Consider the following 27,275-nt stretch of genomic DNA (forward strand, 5'->3'; position numbering starts at 1 on the left):
GTTAGAGAGCTGGACGTGGACTTCCACGAAATACCATAAAACCTCAAAGCATTAAAAAAGTGTCATTAAATAAAGAACAAGTACTCACCGGTGACGAAGACTTCAACAAGCACACGAGGACGTGCTGAACCGTGCTACTGTGCTTGAACGGATTCGGATAAAAACAAATCGAATGTCACTGTCAGAAATGCGACAGCGATCGAGTTCAAACTTTTACTATAATGGATCAAGCGTAACTCGCATGCTGCCGCATTCGATCCGTTTACAGTGACGCGGTAGTACGCGTTTAAAGTTTCCGTATTACCCACGGCTCGTGAAGTAATTCGAAGACTCGTTGGTTAAGAGACTGAAAAGGAAGCTCCGCCTACCGCTGCACCTCCGCCTGATGCTTCCTCCAAAAACCTCAACTATCCAAGTTTGTTAATAATATTTTATTGGGTATTTATTATTACAGTTAGTATTTACCATGACCAGAGGGGCACATTTACATTTCGAGACAAAAGGGACAGGGTCTTGCGCTAAAGGGGTTTTAAAATCGGACCCGGGCCGTCTCTATCAAAATAATTAAGCGAATAGCGGGAGGAGGGGGAGGGGCTGCAGCGGGGTGTCGTATTTCGAGTGAAAGTATTGTATTCGTTATATATTCGCGTTCTGTCGAAAAAATAAACACTTTAAAGTTTTTAGCGATTTCTGATTTATTGACTTCGAGCTCTTTTTAAGCACCACTAGAGAAAAAAAAAAGGACGCTATTTTCAAGGACTTCCAGTACTTAAATTCCGAAAATGCAAATTCAAGCACCTGGTACGAACGCTGTTGTTTGTGCTTGTACAACACATGGCTGATTGGAGTATTTAGCCTCTGTTCTGACTCCGTAGTGCTCCTGGGGGACGTCAGTGCTCATGGTGGGAGCGACCCGGGTAACTAGAGGGTCAGGATTGGGAGGAACAGCCATCTGAATCTCTACCGGGACAGTAAAATGTTATTAGACTAGAGCGCAAGCTACGGCTTGTCGATCACAAACACTTTGGGTTGCTTAGGAGCGCCTGGAGGAGGAGCCTACGAGAGACAAATTTAACTCCCACCGCCCATGTGGACCAAGTGACGGCGAGGATATGGAACATGAATGGCTGTGACACAACTGGGGTTGTGTTGTTAACACACCGATTCAATGTGGCATTGAGATCTGTAGCAGTTCCTCTGGGAAATGGAATTGTAGTCCCTACTTTGAAAAACAGAGGACCAGAGGGTGTTCAGATGGAATGTTTAGGCATCACCAACAAGGAGCTAGAATCTGTGGTCAGGGATAGACTGACCTGGAGTATGGACCGGCCTTTCCTGTCTGTTGCCACCACAACCCCCACCAAGTAAAACACAGGAAATGATCATGCACTCATATGCAAACATTCTCATGTTGGATCACCTAAAAAAAAAAAAAAACCAAACACCTAAATTCTATCTCAGTCCTTCACAATACACATAATGTAGGAGAACAAGGACGGCGTAAATGTTACTTCCTGTAATTCATGAAAGTGCTCCGCTGTTCGTTCTGACACAGATATACAGTACCACTCAATACGATGCATTTATCTGCCTTTTTCTATTTTGCCGCTAGTTACATAAGCCATCACCACAATTTTCAATTTGTTATGCAACAGCCAAAAGCAGGAAATCTAAAAGCAAACGCAGGAGCTTACAACACTGAACTTGACCTCTCTGTGATATTGACTGCAATCTCCAGATAATAAAACCCGAACAAAGCCGAAAGGTTTCAAGCGTACAGTGTAACACGCCTTCCTCCACTACACGGATTACTCATCCTCCTATCACGGAACGAGGAAAAGACTAAGAACAAACAATACTCCGTGTACCTGCACTCTTATTTTTCAATAGGGCCTTGAAAAGGTCAAGAGGTCCTCGGAAAACACGCGTCGAGCAGAACGGACAACCGCTCTGAAGCAGAAGTAGCCTGCTTGTTGTTAAAGGAGCGCTAGGTGTACTGGGACGCCATGCATCCTGAGCAACCATACCGTCTCACGTACACGACTGGACGGTCATTTTAAGAAGTGCACTCTCTACAATGAGGTAGAGCCAATCGAGTCTTCTGATCTTTCAATGTAGAGGGCTAGAACCGAGAGTTTTATTACCATGGAAACAAATATCCAGGGTCCCGAATAAAGCCCACACTCCATCCATTGCTTACATCATGTCCTTTGTACATAATGTCTTAATCATGCTGAGACATCAATCGGATGTTTAACACAGACGTCCGTAATCAATGCGCCAGCAACAGGGATTGGACGTGGGCCTAACAAGGCGAGAATTAGCGCTAATTACTTTAAGAAACTCCGGCCCAGATATAATAAAGGTTTGCGAATGTGTTTACAAAAGAGCTATAGTCGTGAAGGCTGCATTTTTGGCAAACACCTCAGGTAACAACCACTATTTTTGGACTTTTGTTGAACCAACTGCGCCACCAACAGTCGTTAGAAAACACACAGAATGGTTGTGGAGAAGCCAGAAAAGAGGCGTGGCCTGAATTCTTTTTAGCCCAGACTCTCGGAGGAAACTAAAAATAGACTAAGAACACACTGTCTAATCATAGATCTAATTACAGGGTTATAACTGTTCTGTTTACCGTGTTTTAATGTGTGGAATTTATGGACGTTGTGTGTGTGTGTGTGTGTGTGTAGCTGTGTGTGTAACCCATAATAATGTACAAATTGATTTATTACTACACCGTACAGAAGATCGTTGGCTTCACATGTTCGCCTTAATGAATATGCAAATGAACGCATTTCTACCTAAAAATTTGAATGCTTGTGTAGCCATGGTGTGGTCTGTTGCAGCCTGGAAGTTCATTTGAATGTTAACGTATATGTACAGTATGTGACATGTCTCTGGAACTTGGTACGTTTCCCAGAAGCCATTGCGCACCACGGAGCACGTCACCCGAACGTCCGTACCTGTTTCACATCTTTTGGTTAAGTAGCACTAGTATTTAAGTTACTACTCAGGCGGTCTTGCTTTTGTCATTCTTTGTTTTGTTTATGTTAATCTCAAGACCTCTTACTCATGGCTCGTGTTTCTGGTATTTCTAGTGTTTCATGGAGCAGTGTTAGTGCTCGGTTTATTCTTTAACCTTTTGATCTTTTGTTCAAAAATGTTCAAAGAATTCACAAAAATACTCTGCTCTCATGGATCTCAAACAATTGCAAACATAACACAGGTTTATCCAAAAAAATATGTGTTAAATATAGGTGTGCAAGAATTATTGGCACCCTTTAATTCAATACTTTGTGCTAGCTCCCTTTGCCGAGATAACAGTTCTGAGTCTTCTCCTATAACGCTGATGAGGTTGGAGAATACATGGCGAGGGATCTGAGAGCGTTCCTCCGTACAGAATCTCTCCAGATCCTTCACATGTCGAGGTCCACGCTGGTGGACTCTCCTCTTCAGTTCACCCCACAGGTGTTCTATGGGGTTCAGGTCAGGGGACTGGGATGGTCATGGCAGGACCTTGATTGAGCAGAGTATTTTTGTGAATTTTTTGAACAAAAGATCAAAACGGTTAAACAATAAGCAATTTTGCCAACAAGGGTGCCAATATTTATATCTACATTATATTTATTCATTTAGCGGACGCTTTTATCCAAAGCGACTTACAAATGAGGAAATACAAGCAAAGCAATGTATCAAGCAGAGAACAATACAAGTAGTGCAACCGTACACGATCCGTTAGCCGAGTTCCAGAAGAAGCAAAGTGCGCAGAGTCGAGGTGTAAGAGCCAGAGGAATTATTATTATTTTTATTTATTTTATGAGTTGGTTAGGTGTTGATGGAGGAGGCGGGTCTTCAGCTGTTTTTTGAAGATGGTGAGAGATTCTGAGGTCCGGATTGAGGTCGGAAGTTCATTCCACCACTGAGGAGCAGTTAGCGTGAAGGTTCTGGAAAGGGACCTAGTGCCACGCTGAGTAGGATCTACTAAGCGTCGGTCGCTGATCGATCGCAGGTTGCGTGAGGGAATGTACGCCTTCAGGAGAGAGTTGAGGTAGGGGGCGCTGTTCCAGACAAGGTCTTGTAGGTGAGCATCAAGGCCTTGAACTTGATGCGGGCGGCTACAGGAAGCCAGTGGAGGCAGATGAAGAGGGGTGTGACGTGGGTTCTCTTGGGCTGGTTGAAGACGAGGCGCGCTGCAGCATTCGGAATCATCTGAAGGGGTTTGATGGAGCTGCTGGGAGACCCGAGAGTAGTGAGTTGCAGTAGATCAGTTTAGAGATAACAAGAGCCTGGACTAGTATCTGTGTGGTCTGTTCGGTGACGCAGGGTCGGATTTTCTTGATGTTGTACAGGAAGAACCTACAGGACCGTGCAGGTGTTGAGATGTGGTCTGTAAAGGTCAAACTGTCATCGAGAATCACCCCAAGGTTCCTGGCCGTCCTGGTTGGCGTGAGTGTGAGTGAGCTGAGCTGTACAGTGAGGTTGTGGTTGATTGAGGAACAGGCTGGGATGACGGAGAAGCTCAGATTTTGCCAGGTTGAGCAATATTAATGGAGGACACTGTATATAATATGAATACAGCCCGAAGGGCAGGTATTAAACTTGTGCAAGCCTTCGCCATTTAAAGACGAAATAAAACTTTTCTTTAATGGGTTCATGTTGGATATTTGCTGCACGTTCAATTCAAGCCTAAACGAGCAATTTAAGCAAACTGGTGAGCCAAAAAGAAAAAAAAAAGAAAAGAAAACGGTGGAAAAGAGGGAAACGTGTCTGACGGCACATTCCGTTTGATGTATTAGACCTCGGCCAATTAGCAAGTTTTGCCAAATTTTCATATGAATTTTGTCTGCCTCCCAAAAGCAGGTGCAAATTAGTGCCATGTATTTTGCTCTGAGTTTGACAGCCAGATGTTTGGTCTTCCCACAAAATTGGGCTACGTTTGAACCCGGTTGTTTTTGATATATTCTGATGGAAATTGTGGAACAGGGTAGGATCTGGGTAAAAGAACTATTCGGGGAAAGTTTTTAATACTGCTTTTACGTCAATTTCCTCACCAGTGTGAATGTAGAGTTTAATGCTGAGGGTGGCTCATCCACCAGTACGGATGTAATGATGTGCAAATATTGAGGAAATAGAAATAGTGTGCCAAAGGGCACAGTCATTATTTTGTTGTGTGTGTGTACGCTTGCACAATTTAGTGTACCCCCCTGTTTCCGCCAGGAAGTGGGCAATGTTCGCTGGTGTGGAAGGTTAACAGTGTGAGGGCTTTGAATTGAATCGTTGTTTTTTTTTTACTAAAGAGTTCTGTCTGTATTGACTACGTCTCTCTCTCTCTCTCTCTCTCTCTCTCTCTCTGCATTCGTGGCCTCTCCACCTCCGCTCTGCGTTTGTAATGTCAGAGACAGCTATTCTGGACGTTTTTTTTCCTTCACAATTTTAAATGTAAATATGATTTTTAAAGGTTAAAGCGAGAGAGGAACGAATGCGACGTCTCCGCGGAGTCTCCGTCTACGGGGCCGGAGATCCAGAGCCCCAACGTTTATATCAGCTGTTCAACAAGTGTTCATCTTCCTAAAGTCCACAACTCCGTACGTTTTTAAATTCCGTGCAAATTCTTAACCGAATTAGCTCTTTTGAGTGCGCAGTGATTTAAAAAAGGCGCGCTATGTGACAGCTACTGTGCTGTATGAGCCGACTTTCTAGCGTGTAGAGTGCCGGCTGCGCCGTTCAGCTCCATACAGTTATTACTGCAACTAGCGCTAACAGAGGCCCATCGGGGTAGGACTCATGCTGCCCTGTGTTCATTTATAAATACTCCACAGCTACCAAGATCTCCTTTTATAGCAAATAATCAGAATTAAATCTAAAAATAAATTCCTATTCATTTAAATTTAATTAAAAATTAAGATTAAAAAACGCGTACTCGTTGATATGGTGACGTTCTCTGTACAGAGAAAAGTGTTTATTTGGCATTTCCGGAAGGAGTCTCCAGTGTGTGTGTGTGTGTGTGTGTGTGTGTGTGTGTGTGTGTGCGTGTTTATCTCATTAACTCCAAGAGAGAGGAATAAAAAGCTGTTTATAGCTGCTATACGATAAGTGAGAACAGAAAGAAACCTGTTTTGCGGATGTTCCCCAACATTTAAAGTAACTATAAATGCATAAAAATGACGATTTGCACTCAAATAATCAACTTATTTTTGCGATGGTTACAGCAACAGCAACGTTTTATCCAGAAGGTTTTTGTAGTACAGGCCAACTAACGTAGAAAACACAAATGAAACCTGGCGTGAGGGCTTTTATTTATTTGTTTGTTTGTTTGTTTGTTTGTTTGTTTATTGATTGATTGATTGATTGATTGATTGATTGATTGCAACCCCTGATGAAAGCAGAGCTTCAGTGAAAATGGATTCAGCCGATTCCAGTATACAGACGTTTATACCCGAAGGAGAACGAATCTGAGCTTCACTAAAACAATCGATAGAGACCGAGCATTTTGTCGATTTCCACTCATCGGTTTGTTAAGCTGCTCGGATCGTGGAGTCGGGTTCGATGGCGTTCTTTACGCAGATACGGCCGCGGTGGCAATACGGCAAAAACAACACGTGAGGAGTTTTTATTCAACATGTTTTCATGATACAAGGTACACGTAGCCGAAGTATATACATTCTGTACAGACCATTTCTGGCAGCGTGGTTTAGTGCTTAAGGCTCTGGGTTACTGATCAGAAGGTCGGGGGTTCAAGCCCCAGCACTGCCAAGCTGCCACTGTTGATTAAGGCCCTTCACCCTCTCTGCTCCAGACTTCCTGTCATACCGGGGTATGCGAATAAAAGTATTTCACTGTGCTGTAATGTATATGTGACCAATAAAGACTCATTATCATTACATACTTAGCTTCATTGGTAGATAAGCAACTAGTGATCTCTGCTACTTTCCTCCCGGAGCAAGACCACCGAACGGCCTCAACGACGTACTCTGCATGGCTCGGCACTAAGATGACCCGGAGAGGTTATTAGTAGACATTGTATCTGGTTAATGTTAAAAAATACTACTTGTTATGGTTAAAAATGCATTAGTGCATGTTCGGAATTAAGCGGGAACTTCCAAGGAACAAAGACGAACAGCCGTAGAAATGGTCTTACGGAGACATAATGCAGGTTAAATAAGGACAGATCTCTGAGGAACTCTCAAATGCCACCCTTAAGTCTTAATGAACGCTTCCTTAAATCCGGAAGGATCAAGTGGTTAAATTTATACATCAAAGACTCATACTGTGCACTCATAAGTGTAAAAGCTCTATATTTGGTGTGAATAAAGGGCCGAAAGTGATCAGATGTTGGCCTTTTCTCTGTAGATATGATCTAATCGATTGTTCTGATGAAATCAAAAACCTTCAAATATTCCTCCAGTCATTAATAATTATTCTTTAGTTCAAATTTCCACATTTGAGCATTTAAAATGAGGTGATTTAGACAAAAAAAAGCTCAGATGTAATGCAGTGTTAGTCAGTCTGAGGTGGTGCGGTTACAGGAAAATAATCAACAACGCTGTGCTGTGATGAAGCGGAGTTACTGTTACCACCCTGGCACTGATTATTTTCCTCTAACGGCACGTCGCTGAGTGTTTTTTTCCTCGTACACCAACAAATACGCCACGTTTTTATTTATTAAAGAATGACTTGAATGAATGTCATCATTTTTATCCATTTACAGTTACATTTAATGACGTGGAACACTCACGCCGCTATAGAAGATCAATCATCACGTCCGGACCAGATCAGAATCCACTGCTGTGTCCACGTGGAGGATGAAACGCAGTAAACATTGCATAAAAAAGTCTACACACCCCTGTTAAAATGACAGGTTTCTGCGGTGTAAAAAAAATTAAACTAAGATCTACGATATCAGAGCCTTTTCACCTTTATCGTGAAATTACATACACATACATATATAAATCTACACATACACATAGACATGAAGTGATACACTCCCAGACATGTCTTTAGGGTTAAAAAATAAAAACAAAAGAACTCCCAGTCTCCAGTCTGCGTAAGTCTGCACACCCTTTTATAGTTGGGAACGTGGCAGTGTTCAGAATCAACCAATCACATGCAAGCTCATTTAAATACTAATTAGTGTACACCTGCCATCAATTAAAGTGACTGATTAACCCCAAATAAAGTCCAGCTGTTCCTATAGGATTCTCCCGACATCATCTTGATACGTAAAGATCTTACGGAGCAGGTCCGGGATCTCATTGTTGGAAAATCTCACTCAGGGGAGGGATACAAGAATATTTCCGAGGCATCGGATATACCGTGGAACACTGTAAAGACGATCATCAACACGTGGAGAAAATATGACACGACGGTGACGTCCCTGTGAAACTGATGAGAAGATCAGGAGGAAGTGGTCAGGGAGGCTGCAGAGAGGCCTACAGAAACATGAAGAGATCTGCAGCAATTACTGGCCAGTACTGGTTGCTCCCGACATGTGAGAACAAGCTCCTGAATTCTTCATATCTCTGGGTGATGGGGTAGGGGGGCAAGACGGAGGCCTTTTTAACCAAAACAATAAACAAACAACACATCCGATCTCCCAAACCCATGTGGAAGAACGTGTTCTGGTCTGAGGAGAGCAAAGTTGAACTTTTTGGCCAAAATACCAAAAGATGTGTTCGGCACAAACCCACAGCACATCACCAGAAGAACTCGGTCTCCACGGGGAAGCACGGTGGGGGCGGCGTCAGAGTTTGGGTCTGTTTTTCTTCAGCTGGAACTGGGGCTTTAATCAGAGCGGAGGGAAAAATGAATAACTCCAAATACCCGTCAATTCTGGCGCAAAACCTTCAACGCTTCAGATGAAGAGGAATTTCACCTTCAGCACGACAACGACCCGAAGCAAACCTCCAGATCAACAGAGGAACAGCTTCACCAAAACCTGCTCAAGCACGTGGAACGTCCCAGCCGGAGTCCAGACCTAAGTCCAGTCAAAGGCCTGCCATTTTAACAGGGGTGTGTAGACTTTTTATATCCATTGTATACATTGATGTGTGAACACACACACACACACACACACACACACAACCATAAATTCTTACATACACTGCTGTGAAAAAGTATTTCTCAATATATTTTTTCTATCCTGATGTTCTGTTGTTGTGTATATCTCATGCTAAATAGTTTTAGATCTTCAAACGAAATACAACATAAAACGAAGGCAACGTGAGTAAATACACAATATGGTTATTAACTATTATTTTTTAAATTGAAGCAAAAAAAAAATTATCCAACACCAAAACCAATGTGAAAAACTAACTGCCCCCTTAAAGATTTGGTTGTGCTGCCTTTAACTGCAACCATAACTGGAGATCAGTCTTTCACAGCACTGTGGTGGAATTTGGGCCCACTCTTCTTTGCAGAACCGCTTTAGTTCAGCCACACTGGAGGGTTTTCGAGCATCTCCTTTATTGTTTCTGTCAATTACTGCAAGCATCCCCACACCATCACACTTCCTCCACCATGCTTGACCGTAGGTATGATGATCTTTTTAAGGAATTTGGTGTTTGGTTCACGCCAGATGTAACGGGACTCCTGTCTTCCTAACAGTTCCACTTTCGACTCATCAGTCCACAGAACATTCTCCCAAAAGGTTTGAGGATCATCGAGGTGTGTTTTGGCGAAATTCAGACGAGTCTTAATGTTCTTCTGGGTCAGCAGTGGGTTTCACCTCACCACTCTTCCATGGAGGCCGTTTTCCCCCAGTGTCTCTCTGATAGTGGAGTCATGAACAGTGACCTTTATTGATGCAAGAGATACCTGTAGTTCCTTTGATGTCGTCCTTGGCTCTGTTGTGACTTCCTGGATGAGTCGTCGCTGTGCTCTCGGAGGAATTTTAGAAGGTCGGACACTTCTGAGAAGGTTCACTACTGTGCTTTTCCATTTGGAGATAACGGCTCTCGCTGTGGTCCTTCAGAGTCCCAGAGCCTCTGAAATATCTTTGTAACCCTTCCCAGACTGATGTACTTCACTCACCGTCTTCCTCATCATCTCTGGAATCTCTCTCAACTTTGCCACAGTGTGTTTCTCCGTAAGACCTTTTAACTTCCTGCTGTTGAAAGAGTTCTATGTAAGTGCTGATGTGATTGAACAGGGTTCGCAGTGATCAGGCCTGGCTGTGTCTCGTCCAGCTGAACCCCGTTATCAATGCACTTTCATAGATTTGGGGTATAATTGTTACCCAGATGAGGACGGGTTCCTTCTGAGTCGGGTTCCTCTCAAGGTTTCTTCCTCTTAAAACATCTTAGGGAGTTTTTCCTCGCCACCGTCGCCACTCAGTGTCTTGCTCAGTTGGGATAAATTCACTCCTTTAATATCTGTACACCGTGTTGATATTTCTGTAAAGCTGCTTTGAGACGATGTCTATTGTAAAAAGCGCTATACAAATAAAACTGAATTGAATTGAATTGAATAATTAACTACGGGGATCAAATACATTTTCACACAGGCCCGGTTGGTTTTGGATAACTCTTTGGCTTCAGTAAATAACATTATCATTAACAAACTGTATTTTGTGTTTACTCAGGTCTTTGTTTTATCTTAGATTTTGTGATATTGAGTTTTGTGATTCTCTCATCTCTCTTTCCTTATAATTAAACAAACAAATTAATGAATTAATAATTGAAGTATCTAGCTAGTTTTATTTCCAATTTTATTTTTATTCATTAACTTATTTTTAATTCAGTTTTTTTTTTTATGTTCGTACCATTTTTATCTGATGATTTATTTCGCCTTATTCTGCCATGAATTGAAATATTTAGATTTATATTTCCTTTTTTTTTTCTTCTTTTTTCCACAACTTCTTATTTGTCTTCTGTAGGACATTTTAAATCAACTGGGGTCATAATATGTCAAATAAATCAAATCAGTGGAAAATAAAACACGGTACGTTGCGATTCTATTTTAAACTTGTAAGGTGACATTATGAATAATTCTGAATAAAACGGGAGCGATCGTCTGTTCGACGGCTTAAGAGGGATATGTTCAGGATGGCGGATAAAAAGATCAGAATGTAGTCGGCAGAAATTAAAAATCAAACGCCGCTGTAAAAGAAGAGACTTACAGCCGCGCTGTCGGCCTGAAACTGAAACAAACTGTGAATAGTGATATTCGTACAGACTGTTTATCCGTCTCCCTCCCACGCTCCATCGCCTCGTCTTTCCGTCTCCCTCGCCGTCTGATGGTGTTTTCCTTCTCTCTCTCTCTCTCTCTCTCTCTCTCTCTCTCTCTGTGATCTCGGTTTCTCCCGCTAACACAAACGAGTGCTGTATAACACACAGCTGTTCAGTGTTAGAGGACACACTCGGTGTGAGGACTGCAGCATGCAGGTGGATTGTTCTGACGCTCCTGATCCGCCTGCTGCTTGAGGAAAACTCGCATCGACGGCCACGACTCACTGCCTAAACACCAATGTGCCCGGTGTCACACATAATTACTGACTGCTGGATGCTGATAGTGTGCCCTCGTGCGTGTGGAGTGTGTGTGTGTGTGTGTGTGTGTGTTGTGTGAATGTGGAGTGTGTGGTTATTAAGTGTAAAGTGTTAACACAGAAAACTGACCCACTTCGGAGGATTTTCCCCTTCATACTGTATCCCGAAAGACAGCTGATACAATTAGGGCACTGTGACAGCAGGTGCCATTACATATGCACACACACACACACGCCTTCGACATTCAGTTCACCTGATTAGAAGGCATTAGACGCATCTCATGAGGATGCGTCTGTATTCCGGTGTTAATTCATTTTCCAAAACAATAACTCTGCAAATCCCAGGTTTATGTTCTTTTATATAGTAATTTAAACCATGGCTAATAGTAATAATAGTAATAATAATAATAATAATAATAATACAGATAAAAGTTTGCATGTAATCGTTGGAAGCAAGTGAAGGCAGGGCGCAGTGTTTTATTTAGGGCTGTCCAAGAATCATAGCCATGTCCTTAACAAGGGGTCCAAGCACGGGCGGGTAACGTTAAACCGGGTTCGTCCGTAATCAAAAATCGTGAAAAATAAAGAAAAAACAAAACAAAACACAAAATATAACGATAAACAAAACTCAGGAGTTTCATTGGATGATAAGGTAAATAAATGCGTGATAAAAAAACTCGCAGGGAATAAATGAACAAACAAATCACACGAAAAACACGAAACAGGTGCACATGATCAGGTAACAAAGCAACGACGGGTTCAGAACCAAAACAAAGGCGTGCGGCATAACATCAACAGAAGCACACTGTGCGCTCACCGCACTGCGAGAGGGAATCCGTGACATACGGAAGGAGTCTCCAGTGCCAGTGATTTCTCAGCCGGGATTTCTCCCTGACACCTGATTAACGACGCCGGTCGCACTCGTGTTTTTATTACCTGCCACGCGATATTGTGAGAGCAGCCATGAAATACATAAAAAATTTTAAGTCTTTTCAAATAACAAGTCTTTATTAATCACATATACATTTCAGCACAGTGGAATTCTTTTCTTCACATACCCCAGCATGTTAGGAAGTTGGGGTCAGAGCGCAGGGTCAGCCGTGATACAGCGCCCCCTGGAGCAGAGAGAGAGTTAAGAGCCTTGCTCAAGGGCCCAACAGTGGCAGCTTAGTATAGCTGTGGCTCGAACCCCCGACCTTCTGTTCAGTCACCCAGAGCCTTAACTGCTAAACCTCCACTGCCCCGTGCACTGCAACCTTGTTAGCGTCTGAGTTTAGCTCGAATGTGCAAAAAAACGCCACATGAATGTTGAAGACAGCTGAAAAGTCAGTAATGAGAAGCGCATTAGCCTCGGAGCAGCCGAGCAGACCGAGGGTTAATGGGGAAAAAAACCGCCTAAAAAAGAAACGAAGCTGATCTGAATAAGCCGAGCCCCCGAGTCCTGTAAGTGTGTCACAGATGGACAAAAAATCGGCTCATATCCCTTTGTTCACCTTAATCTACAGCGTACACGCGCCGCCGGCGCCGCCGACTGCCGTTCCATCGCGTTTAACCACGCTCGCTATTGACATTAATTAAATTCTAAGCATATGCTTTCAGGGACAAATGCATCTGCCGTGCGCTCGACTCGATCCGATCCGATCCAGGCTTCCAGGAGAGCAGGAAGAGAGACGACGGTGAGAAGTTTCATACCCGAGACGCGCTAACACATACGGTGAGGTCGTTCAGGGGTCGGCGCTAAACGTGCTAGCGCTACACCTGCTCACTGATCATCTGGGAGTTGATCATCTTGAACAGTCCCCGGTTTCCATGCCCACTCCATCCTCAGTTTCCTTGGAGAGTCTTCTACCAGCTGAGTCACAGCCGCCCATGACCAGGTCCGTATCCAGCTGAGCGAGAACCTACTACCGCTCCTGCGTCGTTCTACTGTAAATACTTCGTCTGTGGTTACGGTCAGCATCACAACCTTGTCAAGCTACAGGATTTAGTACGAGTACAGGACCTGGCTGAGGGGTGTTTAATGGAATTACTCCGGCCAAAAATGCTCGATTTTCAATATTTGTGAGTTGTTTTTTGTGCTTGTGAAAACTACTCGAATCGGCGAGATCGCGATCACACGGAATTGTTTTGCGCTCTCTTTCGCGGTGATGTCTGTCGTTAACAAGACCTCTTGGTTCTACTCGTGTTCGACGCACGCGAATCAAAGAGGGCTTCGGCTGAACTCCCGGATTTATTAAAAAAATCTGAAAATCTGCGGGAATTTTGAAAGATTGCACGCTCCTCCGAATATCGCGGAGTTTCCTTGACGTCGCGTTAATTCCCGCGATCGCAATATGGCGGAATCCTGGAGGGACTGAATGTTATTGGAAGGAGAACAAACAAAAACAAACATCAGTTTAACATTAAAACAATGAAAAATAAAGACGTTCGAACCGATCCTGGAGGAAACGAACGCTCGGGTTCGGATCCTCTCCCGGCTCCAGATGCACAGAGCACAACGTCCAGTTGTTCCGCGTTTCTTCTTTTTTCTTTCTGAAACCAGGAGCGCAAATCTATGCCGTCCGCCACGTTCGTTTCACTCTGGAGTCTTGGAGGCTTCGATGACTGAAGGACGTCCAGCTGAGTGTATTATTTTTTATAAAGCTGAGCCAGGATTTATGTATATAAGCAATCCCAGCAGTCAGGGAGCTCTTAATTAGCTCGGAAAGTTCGGGGAAATCGTCTGTACGCATTCCATCCGTGCGTGTGGGTATGTGTGTGTGTGTGTGTGTGTGTGTGTGTGTGTGTGTGTGTGTGTGTGTGTTAGTGCTTTGAAGAAAATAACTTCACTTGTGGTTGGAATTAATTGGAATTTTGACCTTAAGAAAAACAAAACATCAAACTTTGAATATAAGCTCTGAAAAATGACTCGGAGCCCGTTTATTTTGAGACAATGTTAATTAAGAACGGAATAAACACTGTGTGTGTGTGTGTGTGTGTGTATGTGTGTGTGTGTGTGTGTGGGGTGCTGTTACAGTAAAATAATCAGTAACAGGGTGGTGCGGTGAAGAAGAGCGACTCTTACCTCTGATTATTTGCCAAGAATTACATGTTTATTTGTTTATTAAAGAATGAAACGTTATGCTTTTTTTATCCCGTTATAGTTACATTTAATGTTGCAGAACTTTTTTTTTTTTTACCTCTGTCTTTGAAGCTAACAAGGCAACAGCTTTACCGTTACAAAGCGCGGACACTGGAGACTCCCATAAATGTTAAATAATCTCCTCAACATATCAACATGTACACACGTTTTTTTTATTATTTTTTTAAACGTTTATGTGGAGCATCCGCCAAGTAAGCCGTTACTATAGAAACGATAACGTATCAGACCGAGCGCACGGATCTAAATAAACCTGCGCTACTGCCAGAGCTGCTGTTCTAGTAAACTAATCAGCGACGTTCCGACCAATCAGAATCCAGAAGGACATCAGTAACCAATAGAATCTCAGGAAATGTCTATACACGCTGTAAAATACACAACGTTCACCTTTATGACTCAGTATTAACATTTCCACAGTACTAAATATTAGAAACACGAGTAGAATTTATAATCAGCCATTTATTATTAAAAAAATGATAAAAGTTATAATCTCACAATTATAAACAAAACAAAATACCGTATCTTCGTCGTCTATGGCGATTGCTGTAATCCGCTGTTCTGCCCATAAATACAAACCGTTACTGAATAGTTTCCTCCGAAGAGAGAAATTTATACGTGACGACTTTTTAACAAACAGACAAACCGAGTCGTAACTCGACGATCAGACGGGCTCTAAACTCTGTCACCGTCGACTTCTTCACATGTAGAGCAATAAATCACACGCTCAGACGGATGACTCTGAAAATGCTGTTGGCATAGAGACGACAGAGAGAGAGAGAGCGAGAGAGAGAGAGAGAGAGAGAGACAGAGAGAACCCAGCTGCATGGAGTATATTAGAAAGCCTTTAGTTTACCCACAATGCACTTGAGTTGACAGCTCAGGATCGTCACAGGCACTGAGGCTGGTTTTTATTGTAGCATCTCACAAACACTGACTGTTTTCTTTCCAAAATAAAAACCATTGTGCTGATTGTAAAGGTTAGTACGTGTGTGTGTGTGTGTGTGTGTGTGTGTGTGTGTGTGTGTGTGTGTGTGTGTGATTTTCACACGTAGAACGCTTTCACTCAGCGGCTACAGTACATCCACATTAATGCGTAAGGATCTGAAAGCTGCGTTTTCCTTTTAAACGCTCTCTCTCCGTCCACACTGGGGTTTTCAAGTGCTTTCCGGAAACTGCACTGAAGCAGCTGGACACATCGCTGTACGGTACATAATGTTTCGGCCTGGGTCGTTTCCGTCAGGCGTTTATTTCATTTCCGCGTCTCTGAGTCGTTGGGGCAACGTTCAATGAAAAGCAGGGAGGTTTTTTTAAATGGACAGATGAAGAGACACCAGCTTAAGCTCAACCTGGCAAAATCTGAGCCTCTCGTCATCCCAGCCTGTTCCTCAATCAACCACAACCTCACTGTACAGCTCAGCTCACTCACACTCACGCCAACCAGGACGGCCAGGAACCTTGGGGTGATTCTCGATGACAGTTTGACCTTTACAGACCACATCTCAACACCTGCACGGTCCTGTAGGTTCTTCCTGTACAACATCAAGAAAATCCGACCCTGCGTCACCGAACAGACCGCACAGATACTAGTCCAGGCTCTTGTTATCTCTAAACTGATCTACTGCAACTCACTACTCTCGGGTCTCCCAGCAGCTCCATCAAACCCCTTCAGATGATTCAGAATGCTGCAGCGCGCCTCGTCTTCAACCAGCCCAAGAGAACCCACGTCACACCCCTCTTCATCTCCCTCCACTGGCTTCCGCATCAAATTCAAGGCCTTGATGCTCACCTACAAGACCTTGACTGGAACAGCGCCCCCTACCTCAACTCTCTCCTGAAGGCGTACGTTCCCTCACGCAACCTGCGATCGATCAGCGACCGACGCTTAGTAGATCCTACTCAGCGTGGCACTAGGTCCCTTTCCAGAACCTTCACGCTAACTGCTCCTCAGTGGTGGAATGAACTTCCGACCTCAATCCGGACCTCAGAATCTCTCACCGTCTTCAAAAAACAGCTGAAGACCCGCCTCCTCCATCAACACCTAACCAACTCATAAAACGCCAACCCCACATCATCCTAAAAATAATAAACAAACAAAAACAACCTTACTCTGGCTCTTACACCTCGACCTCTTGCACTTTTCTTCTCTAGAACTCAATTAAAAGATCGTGTACAGTCGCACTGCTTGTATTGTTCTCCGCTGGATACATCGCTTTGCTTGTATTTCCTCGTTTCTAAGTCACTTTGGATAAAAGCGTCCGCTAAATGAATAAACGTAAATGTAAATAACGCTGAATTGAATGGGTCACATGACGAAAAATATCTTCGCATATCTCCGTTTTGTCAGTGAGCGCTACAAGGCGAACACGGCGCTTTCAGATTGATCCGCTCGGGAGAGCGTTTCCAAAAACAGACACGCAGCGGCAGCGTGGACCGAAGGCCAGAACGTCGAGAAAAAGACGCAAACTCATCCGCAAAAAAATAAAGAGGAAAAACGTCTCTGTAAAACTCCTCTCATTCGTTCATTTATTTATTTATTTATTTTTAGAAATGCGGTGATGGAAAAAAGTGAAAAAAGTGTGTGCAGAAATCCCCAAAATAACCGAAGAACGAGGACACCAAATCCACGATTAGACAGCTGGTGGGCGGTAATGTCACATCACCATTACCGAAGACGATGGAAAAAATAACAATAAAAACATCGGGTCAATTATTTATTGAAACTTATACAAAAATCTATTGTTTATGAAATTTCTTTCCAAATGTATTTATTTTTATATTTCAAAACACAACGTTCATTTATACACATATATATACATACACACACACACACACACACACACACACATATATATATATATATATATATATATATATATATATATATATATATATATATATATATGTGTATGCATATATATATATATATATATATATATATATATATATATATATATATATATATAAAACACGTAAGGGAAATGTTTAAAAGTCTGTTTTTCTTTAAAAATGTTAACATTATACAATTTAAAATTCAAACTGCTTTTTTTCCATTCAGTTCGTCGTTATTAAATATATGTACACATTGAAAAAAATATATATGTAGAAAATATTGCAAAAATTTCTGCAGCGATACAGCTCTGTGCTTTGGCTCAGTTTAGCAGCTCGCAAAAAAACAAACAAACAAAAAACAAAACCACAAATAAATAAATAAACAAACAAACAAACAAATAAATAAGTAAAAACTCTGCAACCGGAAACGCACGGCATGTTTGATTCACTTCCTGCGGGTGAGTCGATTCAGAGTCGAATCAGCGGACCGAGACCGACTCGCTCGTCGTGTGATCGTTCTCACCGGATAAAAGAAGCACACCGAGGCGGAGAAGAACACACCTGGGTTCTGAAACCTCTCCTGCTGTCTGCCACATCGCTTCTGGAACTAATCACAAACACTTACGCTTTATTATTACAGCCTCAAAAAATTATTTAAACAAATTCACTAACATCAAAATCTCTCTGAGACCACCAGGGATTTCCCAGCGCTCTGTATCGTTACTGTAAATCCGATCCGATCCGATCTAGTCTTCCGGACGAGGTGACGCATTACATCCACGAGCCACGCTAACACGTCTGAGGTCATCGAGGGGTCACGGCTGACACGCCGTTAGCGGTTTCAGCTACAGCTCTGACAGTAGTGCAGCTACAGAAACAGATCCCACGTATACGTATCCTGTGTTACTGTTATCGTTTCTATAGCAACAGCTCGTTCGCAGGGACTCGCACTTTACAACCACATTGAAAAAGCATTGAGGAGTTTATGCTTCTTTGTGGTTTCCCAGTAGCTGTAATGAGAGAGCGAGAGAGCGAGCGAGAACAAAGAGAAGCTTTTCCATTAAATGTGAATTCGTTCGTTCGCTTCGTCACAGTACCGTAGCGTTGATTATTTTACCGTAACGGCACCGCACTCACAGCGGTTTATTTTTTTTGGTGGGAGAGAAAGACGTTCTGAACAAACGAGGCACAAAGGAAAACATTCGACCCGAGTACATTCCTCAGACCGACGGCCCGGAGCCTCCACGTCCTACACGAGGAGTAGCGTAAAGGAGAATGAATACGTTTCGGCTACCTACAGATTATACATTTCCACACAGCAGAAAAACCATCATTGCCCTAGCGTCTCACGGGCGTCCCGGATTCCTCCGGCGTTCCACTACACTGGAAAATCAATCACACCAACTTCTGACCCCTCTGACTTTTCTAAGCTCAACCAGCGAGAGAAATGTCTCATGACTCACTTCCTACAGGGACGAACCCCGAGACATTCAACACACTCCTTATCATGAGAGTAAAAACGCATGGCGATAAGTCAGCAGCGAGACACGAGGGTCTCCTATAGCTTTTAACGTTAGCTACGGCGCAAATAACCAAACAACTCTGTGAGTGAGTGAAGAACAAGTTTTACTACTTTACTACACCTTCAGCGGCGTGAACTCTGACAAGCTGTAGAGCAAAATATGTGAGAAGATAAAAATGAAGCTAGAAGCTTGCATCATGCATCGATACTGATGCGTATACCGATACTGATACCGATACTGATACCGATACTGATACTGATACCGATACTGATACCGATACTGATACTGATACCGATACTGATACCGATATCGATACTGATACCGATACCGATACCGATACTGATACCGATACTGATGCGTATACCGATACTGATACCGATACCGATACTGATACCGATACTGATACTGATACCGATACTGATACCGATACTGATACTGATACCGATACTGATACTGATACCGATACTGATACCGATACTGATACTGATACCGATACTGATACCGATACTGATACTGATACCGATACTGATACCAATACTGATATGGATACCGATACGATACTGATAACGATAACGATACCGATACTGATACGGATACATATACTGATACCAGTACCGATACCGATAACGATAACGATACCGATACGGATACTGATAACGATATCGGTACCAATACCGATACTGATACCAATACTGATACGGATACTGATAGGGATACCGATACTGATACCGAAACTGATACCGATACTGATACGAATACATATACTGATACTGGTACCAATACCAATAACGATAAAGATAACGATACCGATACGGATACTGATAACGATATCGGTACCAATACCGATACTGATACCAATACTGATACGGATACTGATACGGATACCGATACTGATACCGAAACTGATACCGATACTGATACGGATACTGATACGGATACATATACTGATACCGGTACCGATACTGATACCGAAACTGATACGGATACTGATACGGATACTGATACGGATACATATACTGATACTGGTACCGATACCAATAACGATAACGATAACGATACGGATACTGATAACGATAATGATACCGGTACTGATACCAATACTGATACGGATACATATACTGATACCGGTACCGATACTGATACCGAAACTGATACCGATACTGATACGGATACTGATACGGATACATATACTGATACTGGTACCGATACCAATAACAATAACGATAACGATACCGATACGGATACTGATAACGATATCGGTACCAATACCGATACTGATACCAATACTGATACGGATACTGATACGGATACCGATACTGATACCGAAACTGATACCGATACTGATACGGATACTGATACGGATACTGATACTGATACCGAAACTGATACCGATACTGATACGGATACTGATACAGATACATATACTGATACCGGTACCGATACCAATAATGATAACGATAACGATACCGGTACTGATACCAATACTGATACGAATACATATACTGATACCGGTACCGATACTGATAACGATAACGATACCGATACGGATACTGATAATGATAACGATACCGGTACTGATACCGACACTGATACGAATACATATACTGATACCGATAACGATACGGATACCGATACCAATAACGATACAGATACCGATAACGATACGGATACCGATAACGATACAGATACCAATAACGATACGGATACCGATACCGATAAGGATACTGATACCAATACCGATACGGATAACGGTACACATTCCGATACGGATACGGTTACCAATACAGCGATACAGATACCGACACAGATACCGATACTGATATCCACTGTTCATTTGTTAACACTCGTAAAAATGTAAAAAATAAAAAGCTTTGACATCCACAATGGTACCAGGTGATATCATGTGACATAGTGTATGTTGTCGTGCTAACAATCAGACGACATGAAATCACGAAATTTACGATCAAATCAAAGCAAATTACGGCGTCTTCCTACGACACAGGTGATAAAACATCACGACGGTGCGTAAACACTACGGTACGTTTCTCACCAACGACCGAACGACGAATGAAACGCTTCGCTCGGTCGCCACTGTGACCATCGAGTAGGAGCTGAAACGCGTGACAGCGAACGTGAACCGCCTATTAACGATAATATTCCGGATTCAGCTACGCAGTAAACAGATAGCTACGCTTTTTTCACACTCGGCTAGCTAGCTAATTCGTTTAAACTGCGTCCATGTAAAGGTGAAGGAGGGAGTTTAGCGTGCAGAGAAACCGAGAGAGGGACAGAGTTTCACTTCGGCAAGCACTGAGCACTGAGCTACGCCCACTTTTTGTCCATTTGTAATGAGCACACTCGCTGATACTTCTCTGAACGCTCTCTGTTAAAGTCCCCATGAAGCGCCTTATTTGAGGTACTGACATAATTTCCAGGGGCGGGACATATAGAGTGGCTCCTCCCCCTTTTTGAAACAGTCAAACAGCGTTTAACTTATCTCAAAGCCACAAAACTTACAACTGTTGGGGGCGGGACAGAAAATGCAATGAGAAGCTAAAGTGCAGAATGATGTCATCAATCTGGTGGAATCGGTGGTAGAGAGAGAGAGAGAGAGAGAGAGAGAGAGAGAGAGAGAGAGAGAGAGAGAGAGTGTAAATTTTGAATGTGTGTATCTTCTAGACGCGAATTTTTTCATTGTGTTCGGAGCGCACTAGCGTATAGATAAAGTCAAGGCTGACACGTTCATATTAAACGCCACAAAACTCCATCACATCTTAAACCAAGCTAAATGAAGTGTTCCAGGATGTCCAAGGTTGAGGAATACTGAGAAGGTTACTCTTTTCCGTATCCGTATTGGTATCGACGAGTACCAACGAAACCCACGTACTCATTGTAAATGGACTGCACTTATATAGCGCTTTTTTAATCGTAGCGATTCTACCTTAGTGGTTCACACACCAACGGTAGCAGAGCTGCCATGCAAGGCTTGTCATCAGGAGCAACTCGGTGTTCAGAGTCTTGCCCAAGGACACTTCTGCACGTGGAGTCACGTGGGCCGGGGCTCGAACCCTACGATTAGCGGACACCCCGCTCTACCACCTGATCCACAGCCACCCCAAGAACCTTTAGAAGAACCGTTTAGGTTCCGTGCGAACGCCAATGAAACAGTGACACAGGTATGACCCCCAAGTGTCACTGAGAGGACATTATGACTGTATGAAGGGTTCTTTAAGAGGTCTTAGCTTCTTGCAGGGGTTCTACTTACATCGAAAGGAATTTTTGCCTTTGATCGATTTTATGAATCAAATATTATTAAGCCATATGATTGCGTTTGTCTGTTAACTATTCATAATCAACAAATAGCGTTTTCATATTAATATCAGAGAAGATATACAAATTACATCAAAGGACCTCAATGTTACAAAATCTCAATTCATTACGAGTGAGAAACACTGCAAGTATACAGTACATTGATTGTATTAAGTATATAATCTGATGATGCAGGAAAGAACTGCATCATGTTGAGCACCACATGATGGAATGCTCGAGGAAGCTTTGAACTTCATCTTTTAAAGGAAGGGAACCATTTTTTTTTCTTTCAGAAAGTGGAAGTTGGTATTTTGTTAACTAAAGCAGTGACCCCGCACCGTCCACCATCTTGAAATCTGACGCGCCAGCTAACCAGCTTAGCACCGTCAACTCCATCAGTCATGCTAAATGACAGTCAGCTCGACAATTCCAAGTGCCCTCCAGATGAGGGACGTTACGTTCGTACCACACGATTGAGCATGTGCAGAGCGATCTCACAACTTTTTAACTGTTTGACGCACGCACACACACACACACACACACACACACACACAAATGAAGATAGAGGCATTACGGAGAAAAATGAAGGTTTGGAAGGAAGTAGCAGAGACCGTTGGTGCCTCCGGTGAGCGTACATAGCTTGCTAATCTGATCCAATACCGACGCTAGTACGAAGACGAGCGTGTAAGATGTGAGTAGCGTGTTATTTAATCCGCGTTTAAACTAGTTAGCATTAATACCGTTTCTCTTCTGGACTAAAAGGAATGCTGGACAGGAGACACGCACGAGGGCAACTTGTTAGCATGAACGTTAGACTTTTGATAGCGTTATGCCTGACCCCACTCTCCCCGAAAGCCAACAGAGGAAGGAAACTATTTCGAAGGATCCTCGAGGTACCAGGAACCCTTCTGAAAGCAAGCCGGACCTCCAGGGAAAAGGGATTGAGTGAAGTCCACTCACCTCCGATGTCAGGGCGGAGTTTCTTATCGTACTCCTTCAGGAGGTTGTTCAGGATCTGAGTGGCGTCCATCTCGTTCTTTTTCGGCGACAGCATTTGACTGACGGTCACATCGTCGTACTCCTCATCTTCAGACGCGACGGTTTGAGAACTAAAGGAGAAACCACATGACTCGTTATACACACACACACACACACACACACACACACACATATATATATATATATATATATATATATATATATATATATTATACTGTATATCATATAGCACTTCTCAGGACTGGGCATGCTCCAACCAGCAGCAAATACTGTACAACATGGAAGGAAGTGAGGAATAAACCAGTGAGTGTGGCGCTGTTACAGGAAAACAATCAACGACAGAGTGGTGTTACTGTTACTGCACCAAAATTACTATTATTATTATTATTATTATTATTATTATTATTATTATTGGTATTACTATTATTATTAGTAGTAGTATTACTATTATTATTATTATTACTATTATTATACACACTTTTTTATTATATTATATATAAATTTGTTTATATATTTTATGTTGCTAGCTTTTTCTTCTTTCTGTCACGACTATTATTATTATTACTATGATTACTATTGTTAATATTATTATTATTATTATTATTTTACACACTTTTTATTATATATATATATATATATATATATATATATTATGTTGTTAGCTTTTTCTCCTTTCTGTCACTGCTACTAGTTATTTTATTATTTTTATTTTTATTATTATTATTATTATTATTATTATTATTATTATTATTATTATTATTATTATTGTTGTTGTTGTCCTATTTTATTATGTTGGGTTTTTTCTTGAATTCATTTTACTTTGAGCTGCATTTTAAATGTACTGTACTGCGTTATATTGATATATAGATCATGTGTTTTTAATACATCATTGATACCGATTCATTGTTTTGTTGTTGTTGTTGTTGTTGTTGTTTTTGACAGAATTTGAAGGTTACATTTAAAATGCATGAAGATGAAAATGAACTCCAGATGCATTGTGCTTAAAATGGCCTCAAAATGTCTAGGAGTTTAAAAATGATTTATTATTCATAATTCATTATTATTATTATTCATTATTGTTTCACAATGTAAATCGAGCTTTTTGCTCGAGAACACACACACACACACACACATACACACATACACACATACGCACACACACACACACACACACACACACACACATACACATATACACACATACGCATGCACACACACACACACATACACACATACGCATGCACACACACACACACTCACACACACACACACACACACACACACACACACACACACACATACGCATGCACACACACACACACACACACACACATACACACACATATATACACACACACACACAGACACACACACACACTCACACACACACACACACACACACACACACACTCACACTCAAACACAGACACACACACACACACACACACACACAGACACACACACACTCAAACACAGACACACTCACACACAGACACACACACACACACCCCAGTGGTACAGTATGTTGCAGCGTTAACTCTTTCAGCGTCCAAACTCATGAATAATTACTTACACAGTTTTTTTAAATGAAAATATAACATGTAAATTATGTCCAGTTACGTCTTTACCATCGTTACTGTCATTTAACACAAACCTGTATTCTGATTCCTGCAGCGCTACTCTAAACACTACTGAGATGATGATGATGATAATAATAATAACAATAATCATGCATGTATCTGGTATATCTTTACAAACATTCTACACAAAAAATTCCAAAGTACAAAATAAGGTTTTTGCTTTACTTAAATTTAACTTTATATATATATATATATATATATATATATATATATATATATATATATATATATATATATATATATATTCTCCTAAACCGGCTGCATCATGCAACCTTCCTAACCTGCGTACATTTTGTACACTGCAAGAATATTGCAATAATTTTCTTCAAAAAAAAATTCAAACATATTTTCTCTCATGGTCTTCAACGTTAAATATTTTAGACCTGAATGTTAATTTTTAACAATTATTTATCTAATAATTGATGTTTTTGGTTCTTTTTTCTACTCGTGGTATTCTAATTGACTTTTTAAATAAATATCTTTTTTTTAAATAAAAGATATATTCAGAAAAAAAAAAAGCAAACATTCATATTACATGCAGTTTGTTGTTTTAAGGGAAAAGATCTGGTGATGTTTGTTTTTCTAATAACTGATGAATGGAAGGGTTAGGGAGATAAAGCAGTGCACTGCAGTGTTTGCAACGCAAAGTTTGTAAAGTAAAATTTGTAAAGAATTATTTAAATCAAGGCTGATCGCGATTCATATCCGAGTGTGATATACACGGTATCTTGGATCGGGTGCAGAAAATCCACATGAAATGAATTTAAACACTTCCAGGTGACGGGACTAACCTGTATCACAATCTGGATCATAATGTGGATCACGATCTGGATCATGATCTGGATCATGATCTGTGTAATAATCTGTAATGCTGTGAAGAGGTGCAGGTTTAGAGGCAACGTGCTACAGAGAAATAAGCAAAAAAATAAAAATCTACTACACAGCACTGCATGCAGCACGCGCCTCAGATCTTGTAAATCCATCAGGATCAACATCTTCATGTATCATTCATGGGAAGAAGATGAGAGCAGGTGGAAGTTTTGGGGATCGTTCTGCAACTTTAAGGCTATTAAACCGGATTTTTCCTTTCGGCTCGCGCGCGCGCGCGCACACACACACACAGTGGACACCAGAACGTTATACATTTGGATGCATCGCAAGAGAGAGATAGAGAGAGAGAGATAGAGAGAGAGAGATAGAGAGAGAGAGAGAGAGAGAGAGAGAGAGAGAGAGAGAGACGCACTTACCATGCATGCAACACGGACAGAAGTACGACATGGAGCAGGAATTTGGCCGACATGTTTCCAGTTCCGTGTTGCAGCGCAGATCCTACTCAGAAGATGATGATGAAGATGATGAAGATGATGGAGAAGAAGTGGTACAGTCACACAGCCTTTTCCTTCCAAGAACCAATTATGAATCCGAACCCGAACCGTGATGATTTCTCCAGGCAGGATTCAGACAGACATTATCCGTGTGTGTGTGTGTGTGTGTTTAAGGCTCCTGAAAAGTTGCTGGTGGTGTGGAGGTGAGGATGGCGGTGCGGGAGCAGCGCTGAGGTGTGTGCGGGGGAAGTTGCGCCGGCGGACGCGCGCATGCTGCCGAGGCACAGCGCAACTCCTGCACGCGCGACAACCTGCCGACCAGGAGCGCCACACAAGCCCCGCCCCCTTTTTTATCCTCGTTACGTCATGCTCACTGAAAACGGGTTGGCACGAGCGTGTCAGGTGTTGCACTAGTCGACCATGTTGAAAAGTCGCAAAAAAAACAAACAAACCCCAGTCTCAGGTCCAGAAGGCGTCTAAACACACTTCAGTTGAAGGCGCGATAGTCTTTTATTTCATTAAATGTTCTCACCAGAACAAACAAACCCTGTAGAAGATCAGGTTTAAGCCATGACCTCATCCCTCATCCCTCAGGCTGGGAAACCCTGTGTGAGAGCTGTGTCTTTCTTTATAAGTGTGTGTTGTGTTTACACAGGCCACGTTTACATAGCCACGCCCCCAGGCGCCGCCCACATCTCAGTTTGTTCAAGGTGGGGGGGGGGGGGGAGGACATGCACTGTCCCAATTCGCCTACTTTAGATTAGATTAGAATGAGTGTGTCAGAAATTGTAGCATGTTGAAATGAGAATGGACGGTCCACTAGCTTTTTCCGGTAGGTTTTCGGAGCGTGGATCTGCCCACACTAGCCGTTTCTCGGTACATGATCCTGCGTCCTCACGAACTCGTTCTACGTACGTCATCGTCCGCCGCCAAAGTTCAATTCCAATTGATATTCTTGATAACAGGGCGCACGGTGGTTTAGTGGTTAGCACGTTCTCCTCGCACCTTCAAGGTTGGGGGTTCGATTCC

General features: G+C 42.2%; 1 protein-coding gene across 2 annotated transcripts in view; it reads right to left on the minus strand.

Annotated features, from left to right (window-relative positions):
- Nucleotides 1–26,808, minus strand: part of LOC108272279 (gamma-aminobutyric acid type A receptor subunit gamma3) — a 142,124-nt gene extending 115,316 nt beyond the window's left edge. Inside the window, exons 1-2 of one of the 2 annotated variants that reach the window (XM_017480598.3) lie at nucleotides 26,169–26,808; nucleotides 23,243–23,391 (exon numbers count right to left, since the gene is read on the minus strand). In XM_017480598.3, the coding sequence (XP_017336087.1) occupies nucleotides 23,243–23,391; nucleotides 26,169–26,221 (202 nt within the window). In that variant the 5' untranslated portion in view covers nucleotides 26,222–26,808. Of the gene's footprint in view, nucleotides 1–88; nucleotides 455–23,242; nucleotides 23,392–26,168 lie in introns of those variants that run through there. The other variant, XM_053683677.1, reaches the window with a different exon arrangement.
- Between the last annotated feature and the right edge of the window lie 467 nt (nucleotides 26,809–27,275).

This window comes from Ictalurus punctatus, chromosome 11 (assembly GCF_001660625.3).
Source record: "Ictalurus punctatus breed USDA103 chromosome 11, Coco_2.0, whole genome shotgun sequence".
NCBI classification, from domain to species: domain Eukaryota; kingdom Metazoa; phylum Chordata; class Actinopteri; order Siluriformes; family Ictaluridae; genus Ictalurus; species Ictalurus punctatus.